The sequence below is a fragment of the Phacochoerus africanus genome, chromosome 7, assembly GCF_016906955.1.
Source record: "Phacochoerus africanus isolate WHEZ1 chromosome 7, ROS_Pafr_v1, whole genome shotgun sequence".
NCBI classification, from domain to species: domain Eukaryota; kingdom Metazoa; phylum Chordata; class Mammalia; order Artiodactyla; family Suidae; genus Phacochoerus; species Phacochoerus africanus.
Genome location: NC_062550.1, coordinates 20,047,063 through 20,064,886, shown reverse-complemented (window position 1 = coordinate 20,064,886; position 17,824 = coordinate 20,047,063). Strand labels below are relative to the sequence as shown.

General features: G+C 50.9%; 1 protein-coding gene across 1 annotated transcript; it reads right to left on the bottom strand.

Moving 5' to 3' along the window:
• Positions 1-357: 357 nt before the first annotated feature.
• On the bottom strand, positions 358-13,536 carry LOC125131659 (keratin, type II cuticular Hb5-like). Its single transcript, XM_047788434.1, is given in 10 exon segments — positions 358-509; positions 1,507-1,538; positions 4,647-4,648; positions 5,393-5,611; positions 6,998-7,123; positions 7,358-7,522; positions 8,696-8,791; positions 9,699-9,759; positions 11,172-11,380; positions 13,114-13,536. Coding segments are annotated over 10 exon segments (1,485 nt in total).
• Between the last annotated feature and the right edge of the window lie 4,288 nt (positions 13,537-17,824).

Genomic DNA, 17,824 nt, shown 5'->3' with positions numbered 1-17,824 from the left:
CTACCCGGGTCCCTGACCAGAGGGCCTGGTGTGCAATCAGCACTCAATAAATGTCTGCTGACCCAAAGTTAGTTGGGGAAGAAAATGACTATGCAATTTGCTTCAAAAAGCCTTCACATCCCTTCCCGGACCACAGGAAGGGGCAGCCCAGTGGAGCTGACAGGAATGCCAAACCCAGGGTTTGGTCTCAAAGAGTAAATCAGAACCCCAATGAGAAGGACACTGGAGAGTTAGTTCCCAGTAAGGGACCATCACTAAGCTGACATTTGGGCCTAAGCGACCCAAGTTTTCCCCGTTCCCCATTTTCCACCCTCACCCCCCAGGAGACCCCATCCATCCAGAGTCCCACCCCCCCCACTATGCAAACTGCACAGATCTTGCACTGGAACAGGCCCCCACTACAGAGGAGGAGCAGAGGGCACCACTGCTGATGGCCATGCTGCCCAGGCCATGAGGGACCGTGGAACCGGGACCCCCGCAGACCACGCCACCCTGGGAGCGGCTCACACCTGTAAGGAGATGCCAGGTCAGAATACTCTTTCATTCCAGACCCAGGAAGAAGATGGTGATGACCCAGAATTCTTTTTAGAACCAGTGACTTAACTCTCTTCATCCACGGAGGGGGCCAGTGACATGAAATCTTTCTAAACTACAGGGAAATCTAGGAGTTCCCATCGTGGCTCAGTGTGGTTAACGAATCTGACTAGGAGCCATGAGGTTGCGGGTTCGACCCCTGGCCTTGCTCAGTGGGTTAAGGATCCAGCGTTTGCCGTGAGCTGTGGTGTAGGTCGCAGACACAGCTCGGATCCCGAGTTGCTGTGGCTCTGGCATAGGCTGGTGGTTACAGCTATGATTAGACGCCTAGCCTGGGAACCTCCATGTGCTGCAGGAGCAGCCCTAGAAAAAAAGGCAAGAAGACAAAAAAAAAAAAAAAAAACTACAGGGAAATCTAAACCCACCACCATCTTCTTCCTGAAGGAATGTAGTTAGCGAGGCGGACACCAAATTCTACGTGATTAATGGTGAAATGTTGAAATCTTTAGACAAAAACTGATTGATCGCAGTAGAGGAATCTTCTAGAAATATGGTTGCTGGAAAGGTGAGGGGAATAGATAGACCTCTAGGCTCAGGTCTGTATACACACTGAATTATTAAAGAGAGAGTTTTAAGAGATGCCTTCAGTGGCCCCACCTGATCAGCATACACATCTCACGGTTTTTTTCTCATAAAATATTGGACCACTTGAGGAGTACTCTGGGTAGCTGAAAGAGTTGGGTTGCTTTTAGAAGAACCAGTTAGGGGGTCAGAATCTGCCCCTTTAGGCTTCACAGGTGTTCCAGAAGGATCCATGGAGGGGCCGGATGTTTCGGACCATCCATTTCTCTCCGTTCCTATCTCCCTGACTCAGTGCCCAGTGGACAGAGGTTCAGTCCCCAGCTAGATGCAACCTGACATGATAGACCCTTGACACCCAAAGAATCATGTCCGCCCCCCCCCCAAACTTACAGATGTTGATCGAGCCCACGCCTTCACACAACCTGCAGGGGAGAAGAGAGTGAGTGGTTAGAACCTAGTTCCTCTGCTCCCGGGGCAGGCTTGTTCTCTGTTGGAGACCACGGAACAGCTGGACTCAGCAGAAGACACATATCTATGGACAGAGTTCTAAAGGACAGAGTCTCCTTCAAGACAGGATAAAGGACTTATGTAGTAACCATGCTATTCTAGAAACAGCCCACTGCGTCCTAAGGACACCTCCTATGATACCACTAAGAAGATAATCTTATTGCCTATGCCTGTCCCTGCTCACCAATCTTGTCGCCCTCCTTAATCCCAGTAATAATAATCTCATCACCTTCCTTAAGGAAAATCATGTGGCCTAAAGCCTAGGCGCCTTTGTTCTGCGGAACAGAGTGCCTTCTGGTCCCCCACTTTCTCAACGTGAGCATCTTGTGTGTTCTGTTATACTGCACCGTCCCTCTTCCAGGATTCCCTGTTTCCCTGCAGCGCTGGACGTGGCAGTTCTCCTCCATCCCGAAGGAGGGGAGGAGAGATGAGGGGCAGGGGCCAGCTGCCCGCCTATCTGCAGATGGCATCATTGTTAGTACTGCCTCCTGGGATCCCCAAAGGACAGGGGAATGTTAGCCTGCAGGATCCATAAGGCCATGGTGTGCCCTGTTTGCTTCTCAGCCACAGAAACTTAGGGTACTAAAAGATAGGGGTGGGTTGGGTGGGATGGTGTGGGGTCCTAGAAATTCCAGCAAAGACAAAGAATAGGTGATGGGAGCTCCTGCTGCCTAACTGGACACTGCTGGGTAGGAAGAAGCTTGCTCAGCATCCAAATGGGTCCATGTTTAATCCCGTGGTTTAAATTCTATCTCAGGAGTCCCATTGTGGCTCAGCAGTAAGGTACCCAACTAGTATCCATGAGGACGTGGGATCAATCCCTGGCCTTGCTCAGTGGATTAAGGATCCAGCATTGCCAGGAGCTGTGGTATAGGTCACAGATGTGGCTTGGATCTGGCATTGCTGTGGCTCTGGCATAGGCTGGCAGCTACAGCTCTGATTAGACCCCTAGCCTGGGAACCTCCATATGCCATGGGTTCAGCTCTAAAAAGACCAAATAACAAATAAATGCTATCTCAGACATGCACCCGACTTGACGAATTCAAAGGGAGGCTGGAGGCCTCGTGGTTCAGAGCCTAGAAACAGACCACCTTGGCTCAAACCTGTCTGAGCTACCTACTGGGTGACCTTGGGCAAGTCATCTAACTTTTCTGTGCCTCATTTTCTTCAGCTGTAAAATGGGAATGGGCAAAGCCTCCTTGCATTCTCTCACAAGCATCTTATTTTAATAAATCTATTTCTTGCCTATCAAAAAAGTAAATAAATAAAATGGGAATGGTGGTGTCCCCACTGTGGCACAGTGGATTAAGGATCTGGCATGGTCACAGCTGTGGGCTAGGCTGCAGCGGTGGCATAGGTCACAGCTGCGGCTCAGATTCAGTCCCTGGCCCGGGAACTTCCACGGGCCATATGCCGTAGATGTGGCAAAAAAATAAAAATAAAAATAAAACGGAGATGGTAATACCACCTCATAGGACTTTTGCAAATTCTGTGTATAAAAAGCCTGGCGAGCAGTAATTCCAAGGTAAGTGTTTGCTGTGAACACTATGGAAACAACTCGTAATGATGAGACATTTATTCCAAGATCTTACACTCTCCATAAACTCTCCCAGCTCCCTCGCACCCACCGGTATTTTCTGTTCTATGTCTCTCCCCCGATTTTGCTAACTCCCAGTCCAGTTTCAAAACTTTTCCAGTCCAGCAAAACTCTCCTCTCACTCATTTGGCCTGACTCAGAGCCCCTCTCCCCTCCACAGCTTCTCAGGGGAAATATGCTTCTGGCTCACCTTCCTGCCACATGAAGCTGGTTTTGCCACAGCCTCAGAATGGTGCCCTTCTGGAAGATTCTAGCCAATCATGGTAGCTGTTGAGTCACAATGCTGGCAGCAGCTATCTCCAAGCTGAGTGATTACACCTGCTTTTATTTTCTTATTTTTCTGTGTTTTCTGCAACAAGCATGACTTATATAATCCATTTACACATGCCATATGCACGAGGTAAAGGTCATGAAAAGGACAACAGGGAGGGCCCATTGAGGATGCTGGTTCAATCCCTGGCCTCACTCGGTAGGTTAAGGATCTGGTGTTACCGTGGGCTGTGGTGTAGGTCGAAGATGTGGCTCAAATTCCGAGGTGCTGTGGCTGTGGTGTAGGCTGGCAGCTGTAGCTCTGAACTTCCATATGCTATGGATACAGCCCTAAAAAGAAAAAAAAAATGCCACGCAAAAGACAATATACTAAACCACCTTTTCCAACCTCATGCATAGGGAACAATGCATCATTCATTGCATGATTGAGTTATTAACATGCTGGCGATTATTACTGTAATGAAAGGATGCCGAGTGCCTCCCTGCATGCTGGCAAGTGGGTTAAGAGCTTACGGGTGCAAAGGAGAAGACAGCGCTGGTGGCTTATCCAGAGGCCTCAGGAAATGGACAGAAAAGTGTACCATGATTTGTGGTGCAAATCCAGCAGCACAGCCAGCTGCCTTGGGTGCCACTCTTGTCAGATTCTTAACCCTAACCAAGTTAGTAAGGAAACTTTCCGTGGATGGCCGCCCTGGATAGAGAGAGTCTCATTCTGATAATCACCGGTTCCTGCCTGCACCTACTACGTCCCAGTAACTCAGTGAATCCTTGCAACAGCCTGAAGTGGTGGGTTCTTTGATTGTCTGTTTCATAGATTAGGACACTGAGCCATAGAGGCTCTGAGCTAGAGCTGGGATTTGAACCCAGGTGATCTGGCTCACAGCCCACGATATTTTTTTTTCTTTCTTTTTTTCAGGGCTGCACCCGTGGCATATGGAGGTTCCCAGGCTTAGAGGTTTAATTGTGAGCCTACACCACAGCCACAACAACATGGGATCCGAGCCACGTCTGCAACCTACATCATGGCTCAGGGCAATGCCAGATCCTTAACCCACCGAGCGAGGCCAGGGATCGAACCCTCATCTTCATGGATACTAGCCAGGTTCTTAACCAGCTGAGCCATGACAAGAACTCCATCATAGCCCATGATCTTAACCTCTATACTCTACTCCCCAGGCTAGCCTGCTCCCCACAATGGGACCCAGCTGGGAGACTGCAATGAGGTGGTACCTCGAGGCCCCATCCGAGAGGTAAACCCACACTGCAAATCCCTCCCTTGCTGACTTCACTTGGCCCCGCTTCTTGGCTCAAACTGTCAGTACAGCCTGAAGTGTCCTGTCCCTTTCCTGCCCCCCTCTGCCCCCCTCAGCAACTCTACCTCCGAGAAGCCCATGACAGCGTCCCTGGGACACTGAACCCCATCACCAGAGGATGGATTCAGGTCTTCCCAGCTGGGCAAGTAGGCTCTACTCGCTGGTCCCGGACACCCGACTCTCTGGGTGGGTAGGAAGCCTTGTCAGCGCATCCCCAATCCAATGGCCTTTCACAAATCTTTTGAATGATTCCAGCTCTCGCAAACCCCTGAGATGTGACCACCGAAACATCCTTTCAACCAGCAGGTCAAGTAGTTGCCTGGGAATGAGCATTAGGTGCTGCAGGAGGTCCCCATGCAGGAGGGGAAAGCTCCCTGGAGCGCCAGCCAGGAGGCTAGGGCCGTTCTTGGATGAGCCCTTCCCTTATCCGGAGCCTCAGCTTCTTCCTATCTGGGAATGGGGAAACAGCTGGTCTCTCTAGGTCTCCAGCGACCTCCCTGTTTGAAAGCTCTCTGCCTGGAGATTCGTCAACAAGGCCCTTGTCTCCCCGGAAGTGGGGATGAGAAGTGGCCCTGAGCCCCATTCTCACAGTCTCTTCGCCCTCCAGGAGTTTGCAGTAAGTGGCGATCTCCACATCCAGGCCCAGCTTGGAGTTCAGCACCTCCTGGTACTCCTTGAGCAGGCAGGCCATGTCCTGCTTGGCCTTCTGCAGGGCGGCCTCCAGGTCCGCCAGCTTGCAGTGGGCATCATTGAGGGCGGCCTTGCCCTGCTGCTCTGCCTCTGCCACCGTGGCCTCCAACTTGCAGCGCTGCAGGGAAGGAGGGGTGGGAAGGAGCTTAAGAAAGATGTGGGCGTGGGAACTCTCATGGGTCTCCCTGGCCTGGGTCATCCTAGTTCATCTCCATTCAAAACGGTCCATTGTTAAATGAACCAGGCAGGGAAATCACAGCCATTTAGAGCTTCCTTCTTTTTTTTTTCTTTTTTTTTTTTTTCTTTTTTAGGACCTCACTCAGAGCATATGAAAGTTCCCAGGCTAGGGGTCAAATCAGAGCTGCAGCTGCTTGGCCTATACCGCAGCCAGAGCAATGCCAGGTCCTTAACCCACTGGGTGGGGCCAGGGATCGAACCGAGTCCTCATGGATACTAGTTGGGTTCGTTACCACTGAGCCACAACGGGCACTCCCTTCCTTCAGTTTTTGTAACCACTGTTGTAAAACTCAAGTCCATAGTGAGCCCTTAGGGAGAGAAAATATCAGCACTAGAATAGGGCTACTGCTAATATGAGATAATTTGTGATATTATCTTTTATTTTTATACTGTTGTGTTTCCAAGGCACTTTCTGTGCCTTGGAAAATATTATCTTATTTGACCTTGACGTTACTCTTGATTTTGTCAGAACAGGCATCATTATTCCCATTATGTAGATGAAAAAATTGAGTCTCAGAGAGGCTGTGACTTGCGCTGAGCTACCCAGCTGATGAGTGCCAAGCCCAGGGTTTCAGAGGCCTCTGCCCAGGGTCTCATTCTTTGGCCCACTGAGGTCAGCATGTAGGGAGAAATGCCTATGACAACACCCCACACACTAAATAGAGCTCCTCCCTCTGTAAGTTCTTTCCGTGTCAGGTACTCCTGCAGCTCGAAAACAAAATAATAATAATAATGGTAATAATAACCCAATTTTTAAAATGGGCTTAGGACTTGAATAGACATTTCTGCAGAGAAGACATATAAGTGCTAACAGGTGTATGAAAAAAGGTTCAACCTCACGAATTCTCACGGAAATGCACATCAAATCCACAGTGAGCATCCCCAATATTTTATAACTTTACATGGAGTATAATAGATAAAAATTTTGAATCGCTGCATCATACACCTGAAACTAGTATAATATTGAAAATCAAAATACCTCCATTTTTAGAAAGAGAGAGGCGAGGACAGAGAAAGCAGGAGACAAGCACAATCCTAAACCATATGGTCTAAGGTGTATTTAGGAGAGAGAAACAGTGAAAGGACACGGAGGGCAATGAGAGCAGAATTCAAAGGCAGACAGATGAATCTTCTCCCTAAACATCCTGTGCGCTGTTGGTCCTTCAGATGCTGATGGTTAAAATATAAGCCTCTCCTAAGTTAGCAGCAGCCTCTCCAGGCGGGAGGAAAGCAGAAAGCAGACCCGCAGCAGCAGCAGTGCGCTGACCTGCTGCTTGGCGTTCTCCACCGCGGCCGTCAGCCTCTGGAGCACACGGGTCAGCTCCTTGATGTCCTCCTTGGTCCTGCGGAGGGTCTCACCCTGCTGTGTCACCGTGGCCTTGAACTGCTCGCACTGCAGGTTGGGAGACAGACGTGGGGAAACAGCTGATGATCTCGAGGTGGCCGAAGAAGGGGCTGGGATGCGGCTACGCAGAGCCAGCTCCCTGTTCCTCTGGAGAGTCCCGCCTGCTGCCCCCTGCTCTGCCCAGACCTCCGCAGTAGCCCCCCTGAGTGCAGGGGTGCATCTCCAGGGGAAGCTCCCGAGGATCCTCTCTGCCCTGTAGGGCAGCCCGACCCTCCAGCTCACCTTGGTTTGGTACCAGGACTTGGCCTCAGCCCAGCTGCGGCTGGCGACATTGTCATACTGAGCCTTGATGTCGGCCACGACCGAATCCCTGCTGAGCTCCCGGCTATTGTCCGTCTTGACCACCACCGACGTGTCAGAGATTTGGGACTGAAGGAGGTAGATTTCCTGTAGGGGACACAAACCAGGGCCTTCCGCTCCAAAGCCCCCTCTGACTCCCAGCTCCGCGGATAATCCAAAAAACAGCCCCAACGCTGAAACTTCAGAAAAGAAGTTAGAAAACTCCTGGCAAGCCAGGACATTTTTTCAAGGGCCGCTTTACTAAAAGGTTAGATTTTGGAGTTCCCATCGTGGTGCAGTGGTTAACAAACTCAACTAGTATCCATGAGGACGTGGGTTCCATTCCTGACTTCACTCAGTGGGTTAAGGATCCAGCATGGCTGTGAGCTGTGGTGTAGGTCACAGACATGGCTTGGTTCTGGCATTGCTGTGGCTGTGGTGTAAGCTGGCAGCTGTAGCTCTGATTCGACCCTTAGCCTGGGAGCTTCCATATGCCACAGATGCGGCCCTAAAAAAGATAAAAATAAAACATAAAAAATAAATTTTTAAATAAAAGGCTAGATTTTGGACCTTGACCTCAAGGCAAGGAATAAGGTGGAATTCCACTAATGCCTGAATCCACAGAGGTAGATTTCTAGGGATAGAGACAAACTGGATCCCTCCACTTGGGGCCTAAACTACCCAGATCAGCTGTGACTATCTGCATAAATCTAATGCACCAGATTACAGATAGGTTCAGAGTCCTGGGTTTTCTAATTGCATTTTCACACTACCCAAATTTTAAGATACAATTATTATATCCATAGCAAATCTTCACGTTGTGCTGTGTAGACAGGCAATGAATCACAGTCTTTCGAATATTTTTCATTTGTTTGTTTGGGGTTTTTTTTAATTGAAATATATGTTCATTTACAACGTTGTATTAGTTTCAGGTGTGCAGCAAAGTGATTCAGTTAGACATACATAATCTATCTTCTCTTCGGATTCTTTTCCCTTATAGCTTATTCCAAAACACTGAGTATAGTTCCCCGTGCAATCAGTGAGTCCTTGTTGGTTATGTATATTTCATATATGGTCTCGTGTATAAGCTGATCCCCAAAAGGAAGGGCATGACCCATTTCCATTTTGAAAGGAGACCTGAACCAGAGAAGAACCTCCTCTGGTCCCAAAAGGAAAGGAGGTTGAGGTCCTAGAAGAATAAGGAACCAAGCAGAAAAACCAAGAACCCCCCCCTCGCCCCCTCTCCCACCTGCTCCTCCGGAGATGGAGAGGGACACTCACCCCATCATGGAGGGACCGCAGGAAGCCCATCTCCTCCGTCAGCGCCTCCACGTTGGCCTCCAGGTCAGCCTTGCGCAGGTAGGTGCAGTCAATGTCCTGAAGGGGACACACAGGAGAGCAGGGCACAGGGACGTTCAGTGCCCCTGGACCTCTGCACTCTGTAGGGAACCTTGAAGCCATCCCCCAGCCCCCCACTCTCCCATCACATAAACCTCAGTGGGACCGCTCGATGGAATAGGAAGTAGAGAGAAGCCTGACCCCTTCTCTCTAGCTCCTCAAGAATTGGGGATCCTGCAGGAGCAAGGAGCCTTAACACCACAGCCCGAGGTGTCAGGCTGCTGCCACCAAGCCCACAGAGCACGACCACGTGGTGGCTGCAGAGCCAGGGGTGCACGTCCCCAGCAGGTGGTCCTTGGCACCCAGATCTGGCACCACCCAACACTCATGCAGCTGACTCTCCTGCCTGAGGCCAAGGTCACACCTCTCCTGGCAGATTTTCCACCAGCCCTCTCTCTGCTCCGTGATTGCTAACAAATAAGGCGTCTGGTCAGCACGTTATGTACAAAGAGCATCGACATACTGAAGCCACAGGGAAACCATCAGCAGATTTTCCCTCTGGTGTTTTCATCTGTATTTGCACTGAATGAGGCCACAGCTCACCCAGTCACTAGCAAGTCAACACCTCCCGATCTGGGAGGCAATGTCCTCAGGAGAGTGAAAATGATTTGAAAGTGACCTTTTCAGCTAATCAGGGAATTTGCAAAAAGCCAAAGAGCAGCATGATGAGGTCCCTTCTTCGGAAGCCTCCATCAGCCTAGTCTGGGTTCCTGCACCGGGGCCAAGCTGGCTTTAACAGCCAGACCCACGGGCCAACCTCCTTTTGCCAGGGGACTGGAGGGCCTGGCTGCCACAACCAGACTATTGTGACCTTGGCAAGATGCCCAGCCTCAGAGCACCCAGCATCCAAGATGTAATTCCTCCCCTTGTGGGAAGAGACACTCACCTTCTTCAGCACCACAAACTCATTCTCAGCTGCGGCCTTGAGAGCCACCTCTTCTTCATACCTGCAGAGAGAGGGCACAGGTGGAGGTCCCCGGGGATGAGGGCCTTGGGCTGGCCAGGGGAGCCCTAGGTGTTCATGGCTCCCTGGTTCAGCCCTTGACTTTCTGTGTGTCTTCAGAAAAAAGGCTTGGCCTCTCTGGACTTCTGTTTCTCAGCCATAAAGAACCCACTAAAAGGATGCTGGGCACGGAGTCCAGGTGCCTGGTTTCTGGTTCAAACAGAAGCTGATGTCACTGCAAATGCTCAGACGAGGCATTGAATCTCTCTGCATCTCGGATTAAATTGCCTGGTGTGCGATCAGGCACTCAGTAAATATTTGTGGAATGAGCTAAAGACAGATGCTCCGGGGCAGGGGGGTCTTTCGACCCTGAAATTGTACACAAGGGCCAACCCGCCCCATGACGGTCATCACCCCTCCCCCAACATCCAAGGCCTTGAACTCATGGAAGCCGCCCACAGTGCCCAGACCACTGGGGGCATTTCCACAGCCCTCCTCTAGCAGTCTGGCCTGTTCCCTTGCTCTTATCCTTGGAGCAGCCCTGGCCCAGTCTGACAAGGAAGATCAGAGTTCGCAGAGCACGGTTTTCACAAGTTTTTAATGACAGGGATAACTGGGGCTGCTGTAAAGTCTGAGCCCTGTCATCACCGGCCCTCACACCCCTAGAGCGGGAGACAGACCTTGACACTGGCAAACGGAATTCGTGTCCAAGTTTGCCTCCCCCGAGGGGAAGAGAAACCTCATTGCTAGATGCTTCTGGACAGTAAAGCCTGATCTCCCAAGACCAGGATTTCAGTTACTTCCCAGTAAAGTTATCGGGACAGATTATGTCAAAATTACCCTGCACTCTGTCTGTACCTACCAGGTAAAGAAGAGCAAGTTCACAGGGACCCACTGAATCTAAACTAGGTAACAGCCAGACTAGAGATTTACATGGGCCTTTGAATTGCGGAGACTTGCAGAACAAGAAGACTTATCTGCAGAATCAACAAAATTATCCAGGGTCATCAGATGCCTTGAATGGCACGGGCCAGATCATGTTCAAGGTCTCTCTCCCAGCACCTCTCCTTTCCACCCACCCTAGCACTGACTGCTCCCAGCCCAACTGTTCGCCTCTGTCCTGCTTCCTTTGTTCCTCTCTGTCCATCTCTGGGTCAGGTTGTGCCCTGGATGGTGTGACCCACCTCTCCCACGCTGGGAGCTCTTCTTCCCTGAAAATCTTTGCCCAGTTCCCAGGATAGGGCTGCAAGAGCTGGAAGCTAAAGCAAAGATACAGCAGACCGATAAAGCAGTACCACCTGCTAGGTAGCCTGGGATAACCCCGACTTTCAGCCATTTCCACCTCCAGGAAAGTTGTGTGAGCCCAGCCAAGACCCACTCCACATCTATAACCACTCCCATCCCAGCCACACTCACTTCTTCTTGTAGCCCTCCAGCACCTCCTGCACGTGCTTGAGCTCGGAGGCCAGCCTCCCGCTGTCAGCCTCCACGCACTCGGCCTCCCGCCTCAGTGTCTCAATGTAGCCATTGAACAGCGGCTCCAGGTTGCTCTTGCAGCACTTTCAGTTCTGGTAGAACTGCCACTTGGTCTCCAGCAGCTTATTCTGCTGCTCAAGGAAGCGCACCTGCCACCCAGGGTGGAAGAAAGAGACTCAGGGGCAGCCCCAGGAGGGGCCAGGTCCCCCAGAACTCTCTCTGCCCTTGGGGATGGCCCCTGATCTTCAGATCCCATGACCTTCCCCCAGAGGCCAAATTATTTGGCAAAGTCAGAAAGCACAGGTCACAATTGTTCCCCAAGGAACTACCAACATCACCCCATCCCTTCTCCCAGGAAGAGCATCCAATTTATTTGTGATTAACTTATGCTATACAGAGTGACTTAACATCTGATCCTGCGAAAATATCCCAGACCACGTGGGGTAGGCCCAAAAATGGATCCTCGAGGATGCCCATAGCCCAGTCCCTGGAACCTATGAAAATGTCACATTACATGGCAAAAAGGATCTTTTACTGCCTTTTTTTTTTTTTTTTTGCAGGTGGATCTGAAAATCAGAGTGTATCCTGAAAAATGAAGGTGGCCCCAAGGAAATCACATGGGCCTTTTAAAGCCGACAAGGAAAGGAGAAGACTGAAAGAGATGCTTAGGAGAAGGAGGCAGAGGAGAGATCCGAACCATGAGAAGCTCTGGACCTCCATCACCTTTGAAGATAGAGACCAGGCCATGAGTCTAGGAACATGATGGCCCCTAGAAGCTGAGACCAACCTTCAGCAGCCAGCCAGCGAAGGAGCAGGGACCCTGGTCACCCAGGCACACGGACCTCAGTTCTGCCCAAAGCCTGACCCCGAAAGTCTTCCCCAGGGCTTCCAGAAGAATATGCAGCCCTGCTGACATCTTGATTTTGGCTTCATGAGGTAATAAATTTGTGTGAATTTAGGCTGCTAAATTTGTGAACTTTTATGGCAGCGATGAAAAAAGGCAGCCCATGTGACTCTCCCTCGCTCTGACCATAGACGGGCGATCTTGCAACAACAGAGAAGTACAGTTCAATGGCACCTCCATGGCTCTCCTCCTTAAGTCTCTCAACTCACTCTCTTTTTTTTTTGCTTTTTGCTTTTTGCTTTTTAGGGCTGCACCTGCAGCATAGAGGTGTTCCCAGGCTAGGGGTCGAATCAGAGCTGCAGCTGCCAGCCTACACCACAGCACAGCAACGCCAGATCCGAGCTGCCTCTGTGACCGACACCGAAGCTTGCAGCAACACCAGCTCCTTTACCCACAGAGGGAGACCAGGGAGCAATTCCTCATCTGCATGGATACTAGTCGGGTTCTGAACCTGCTGAGCCACCATGGAAACACCTCAACTCGCTATCTTTCATCTGTGTAAGTGTTGAGTCAGGGAGGGCATTTGGGCCTGAAGTCCTGGAAATTCTCAGCCTCCTCCAAAGTCTCTCAACCAGGATGGAAGAGGAAGGGAGCTTCTGGCTCCCCTGCGTCCTGGCTCCCCTGCCCACACTGAGAATGGCACCATCTCCTCTAGGAGAGGGTCGGACACCAGCCTAAGCAGAGATGCCCAGGCCGCCTACCCCCTTACTAGGTGATGGCTGAGATCCAGAAGATGGGGCCACAGACACACACTGAGCACCAGAAAGTGTTTCTGGTTCCATTGGGTGTTTCACATCCAAGACTTCATTGGCGTCTCTAGGCAACATTTGAAAATCAAGACCCTGATTCAGGGTCCATGTGCTCGGGGCTAATCAATAGCAGGGCAGGATTCCAAGTGTTGGACCTCAGTCCATCACTGGGTTCCAAGGCCCTTACGTTTCCTAAGCCACAGCCCCAGGAAACAACCCAGACACCCACCTCGTCGATGAAGGCAGCGAACCTGTTGTTGAGACACTTGATCTGCTCCTTCTCCTCCTGCTTCACACACTGCGCATTGGGGTCGATCTCCAGGTTGAGGGGTGTGAGGAGGCCCTCAATGATGGACACAGTGGTGATGCAGGGCGGGCTGGGGCCACCAAGGCCCCCTGCCCGGTAGCCAAAACTGCCCCCGCTGCAGAGAGGCCATGCACAACTCGCTGCAATCCGTGGGGACCCCAGTGCACACAGGCTCCGGCTGCCGAAGCCCCCGAGACGCCTGTAGCCAGGGCCACCTGGACTGCCCCTGCAGAAGGCCAGGCCACCAGCAAAGCTGTGAGCCTCAGGCTTGGGTATGACGGCCGAGCAAGAGCTGAAGTTCCTGACCCCATGGCCGGAGCTGATGCAGTAGGAACGGCTCGCCATGCCTCTGCTCAGCAGGCCAGTGTGGGGGACCAGGATGGGGACGCGGGGAGGACAGAAGGACACCAGGTCCCATGCTGGAGACCACGAGTGCTCCTGCCTTTTATCAGGCAGACGACAGGCCTCTCGACAACATAAAAGGCAAGAGAGTTATTAAGGCCATTTACGAGCGTGGGAATCTCCCGCTAGGCAGCCCCAGAGGAAAGCTGGAACTTGCCTCCTTTAATAGGCGTATCAGGGAGACCCTGTGTCACAATAAACCTGCCCCTGCCTTTTCAACCTCACAGGCCTAGACACATCTAGAAGCCCCCGATTCCCCTCCAGCCCGGCGAGCAGACCTGAGCTCATTATCCCACACAGGCAAGCGGAGACTTGGGCCGGCACCTTCCTGAGACTCCAAGGGTCCCGTGTCCCACGAAGGTCCCTGGGTAGCCCATCCTTCCAGGCAGAGTCCAGGACTCCTGGTGCATCCCTCAGGATGACCAGTGGACCCCTTCAAGCCTTTCCCCATTGCTGCTGAAGGTTCTGGCATCATACACGCTGCTGGCTGGCCCGCCATTCTTCCCTTCCAACAGCAGAAGGAAGGTGATCGCAGGGTCACGCAAGTCACTCACTGCACAAAGTCATCCTGTCTTATAGTAGAGTTATCGGAGCCAGTAGTGCCCCCTTGATTCAGAAATCGTGCCTTATCTGCTTTTATAGCCTCACGGGAATCAGCACATACCAGGTCCTCAGGAAGCTCTGCTTGCATTGAATAGACGGGACACCGGAGGGCATGGCCAGTAGGAGCTTCTCCATCCAGTCCCTGGACGACAATTGACCCTCCACACTGTGCCAGGTCCGGGAGCCAGCCTGGAGGAGGTGCCTTCATTCTCCGGCAAGAGCTAAAGTCCCACCAGAGCAAGATCTAGATCCAGATACTGAGGGAAAAGAGGGGGGTGGACAGAGGTGACCTTGAGGAATCTGGATTCCATGGGGAGACCAGATAGAGGCAGGAAGGGTCAAGGGCAAGAGAAGGCAAGAGGACCAATCAGGCAACGGGAGTGCTCCTGGCTTTCTGAGGAGTGCCGCTCACTTAGGGCAGGCTAGGGGGTCCAAAGGAGGTGGGCGGCAAGGCAGGTCCTGGAGGAAGGGAAGGTCTGGCAGACAGAGTAGAGGAGGGGGATGCCAGGCAGAGCCATGATGCAAGCTCGACACCAGAGAACTTGCCCAGTGCTTGAGACCCCTGGAAAAATCAAGGTCCTCAGCCCTGGCCTCCCATCCCACCTCCCAAGATGCCACAGCCCAGAAGAGCAGGATGGAAATGGGACCTGGGGGAGAAAGCACCTGCCTTTTGTAGAGAGTGCCATTGGATTTTTTTTTTTTTTTTAATGTCTATCCACTGCAAATGGAAGTTCCCAGGTCGGGGACTGAATCTGTGCCGCAGTTACGGCAACGCTGGATCCTTTAATCCACTGCGCCAGGCCAAGGATCAAACCCGTGCTGCTGCAGTCAAATTCTTAACCGACTGCACCACAGCGGGAATTCCAGGAGAGCGCCGCAGGCAGCCCTGATTACTATGGTGCCAAAGCTCTCAGCTCCCCAGTCTTGAGGAAAGAGCTCATTGTAAGAATCTCTGTGCGTGAAGCCAAGAAGAAGGTATGACCTTCTAGAGCTCCCTCTTCAGGAAATGGGCTTGGGGAGAGGGCACAAGAAAAGAGCCAAACAGTATAAAAGAGAATAAGGTCTCTCTGCTCTCTTTCACTCTCTCTGTGTCTCTCTGTCTCTGTCTCTCCCTCCCTCTGTCTCTCTCTGTCTCTCTCTGTCTCTCTCTCTCTCTCTCTCTTTCACACACACACACACACACACACACTTCCATGCATGCACCCCCCCTCACAGCAGGAAGCACAGAGGATAGAATCCCACTCAATGTGGGGAGGGCAAGGATGGATCCAGAGGGAGCAGGACGAGCCCCAGGAGCATGGGTCTGAGACGAGGGTCCAGTTTCTGCCTCTGGAAGACAGAACCCCAAGGGTGACCAAGTTTGTAGGATGCAGAGACACCCCACAAACTGTTTCCCTAAGTTAAGCTTACAGAAACAGCTTAACTCCAGTCTTTGACTCCTGTGGCCACACGGCTGCCGCCTCCCTTGCTGGCACAGCTCCCACACTAACCATGACTACTGGGCTAGAAGGCTGCATTGCTTCTCCACGTGGACTCACTGAACAAGGGAAGCAAAACAGAAACCAGAATTCAAAGCGGATGCTCTGGAAGGGGCCTGCCTCGTGCTGGTCTCTGCACATTTCTTAACGCTCGACCAGTATTTATTGAGATCCTCCTACGTGCCAGGAGCTTGGGATGCTGTGAGCTTGGGATGCATCCAAGAATAAAACACAAAGATGCATATTTTTGTAAGTTTCCATTCCTGGGGAGGAGACCGACAATAACCTTAATAGACGAATATATTATATATTAGATGATGATAAGTCTTATGGAAAAAAGAAAACGAGCAGGACAAGGGGAATCAGGAGAGTGGAGAGAATGGGGGCCAATTTTAACAGGGTGGTCTGAGAAGGTGACAGTGAGCATATTTTTAAGGAGATAAGGGAACGAGCCACATGGGCAGAGGAAGAGCCAGGGCAGCTGCCCCAGATGTGAACAGGCCTGGTGTGTTTGGTCCAGGAGTGGGGAGGCTGGTGTGGTTTGAGGATCAAGAGGGAGTTGTGAGCGTAGGCGAGTCTGGGAGATACAGGGATCCTGGGGGCCAGTGGGTGACGAGAGGACTTCAGCTCCTACTGAGGACAGTGCGGAGCTTGGGGAGGCTTTGCGCAGAGGACACACATGCACTGATGTGTTAAATGATCCCCATACACACAGACAGCAAGGGAGGCAACAGAGAAAGGAGGGAGAAGGGTCCGTGGGTCCTGCAGGACCCCAGGAGATGGTGGAGGAGCGTACCGGGGAGGAAGCCCTGCAAGGTGTGAAAGTGGCCAGCTTTAGATGCAATTGGAAGAAAGAGCCAACCAGGTTTCTTGGCAGATTGGATGTAGGATGTGAAAGAAGGGGGGGGACTCAAGGATGCCTCCATGCTTTCGTGGGGGTAAACCTGTTTTCACAACAAAGAAAAGCAGTGATGCAGTGAGGAAAATGCCAAGGTCAACACCCCCAAGTGCTCGTCCTGGCTCTGCTGACTCTGCAGCCTGGCATGAGTCACCTACCCTCTCAGGTCCCCGGTGCTCTCAACCGAAGAGGCAACGCTTGGACCAGATGCCTTCCAACATTTCCAAGGGAAGCCATGGGCCTTCTGTTTGTCTGGAATCTTTTAGAACCCATCACACCATTGGTCCCATGCTAAGTACACTAGTGGGATGATTGATAGATAGATAGATAGACAGACAGACAGAAAGATAGAAGACAGAGGACAAATTAATAGTAGATACTTAGATAAATTGATAGATATTTATTTGGTTGATAGACACCTAGATAATAGATAGATATAGACACTTACCAAATTGATTGATTGATAATAGACACAGGTGATAGATTAATAGATATTTAGATAAATTGATAAACATTTATTTGATCAATCGATAGATATACTTAGATGACAGATTGATAGATACTTAGATAATAGATACTTATTTGATAGATGGTCGATAGATAGACAGACAGATAGACAGTCGACAGATAGGCAGTGAGACGCTGGGCTTTCTTCCCCCACCAACAGGCCCATTCCCCACCATGTCCCATTCTTTACCTGTGTGTATCTGAGCTGCTTCTTGCCCCAAGCACTGCTTGGGGGAAATAAGAGCAAACCTACTTTTCTGTCTTTGGAATTGAAATGATGTGACCTGCCCTCAAATCACTGTGACGGTAGCCTTTTAAAATCTGAGTTCAAATCCCTCTCTCTTTAGCAACATTCACTTCTTTGAATGCCTAACTCTCTTTTCATTAAAATTATTTGTGACAATATTGTCAGAATTTCATTTTTCTATTCTTTCATAGGGTCTCTGAGTACACAGTCATACGATTTTTTTTTTTTTTGCTTTCTTGCTTTTTAGGGCTGCACCCTTGGCATGTGGAAGTTCCCAGGCTAGGGGTCCAATAGGAACCACAGCAACTCAGGATCCAAGCTGCATCTGCAGGCTACACCACAGCTCACAGCAATGCCAGATCCTTAACCTGATGAGCAAGGCCAGAGATCAAAACCGCATCCTCAAGGATACTAGTCAGGCTCATTATCATTGAACCACAATGGGAATTTCCATACCATCATTTCTTGAAATTTAATTTTAAACTATACTTTTCTAGA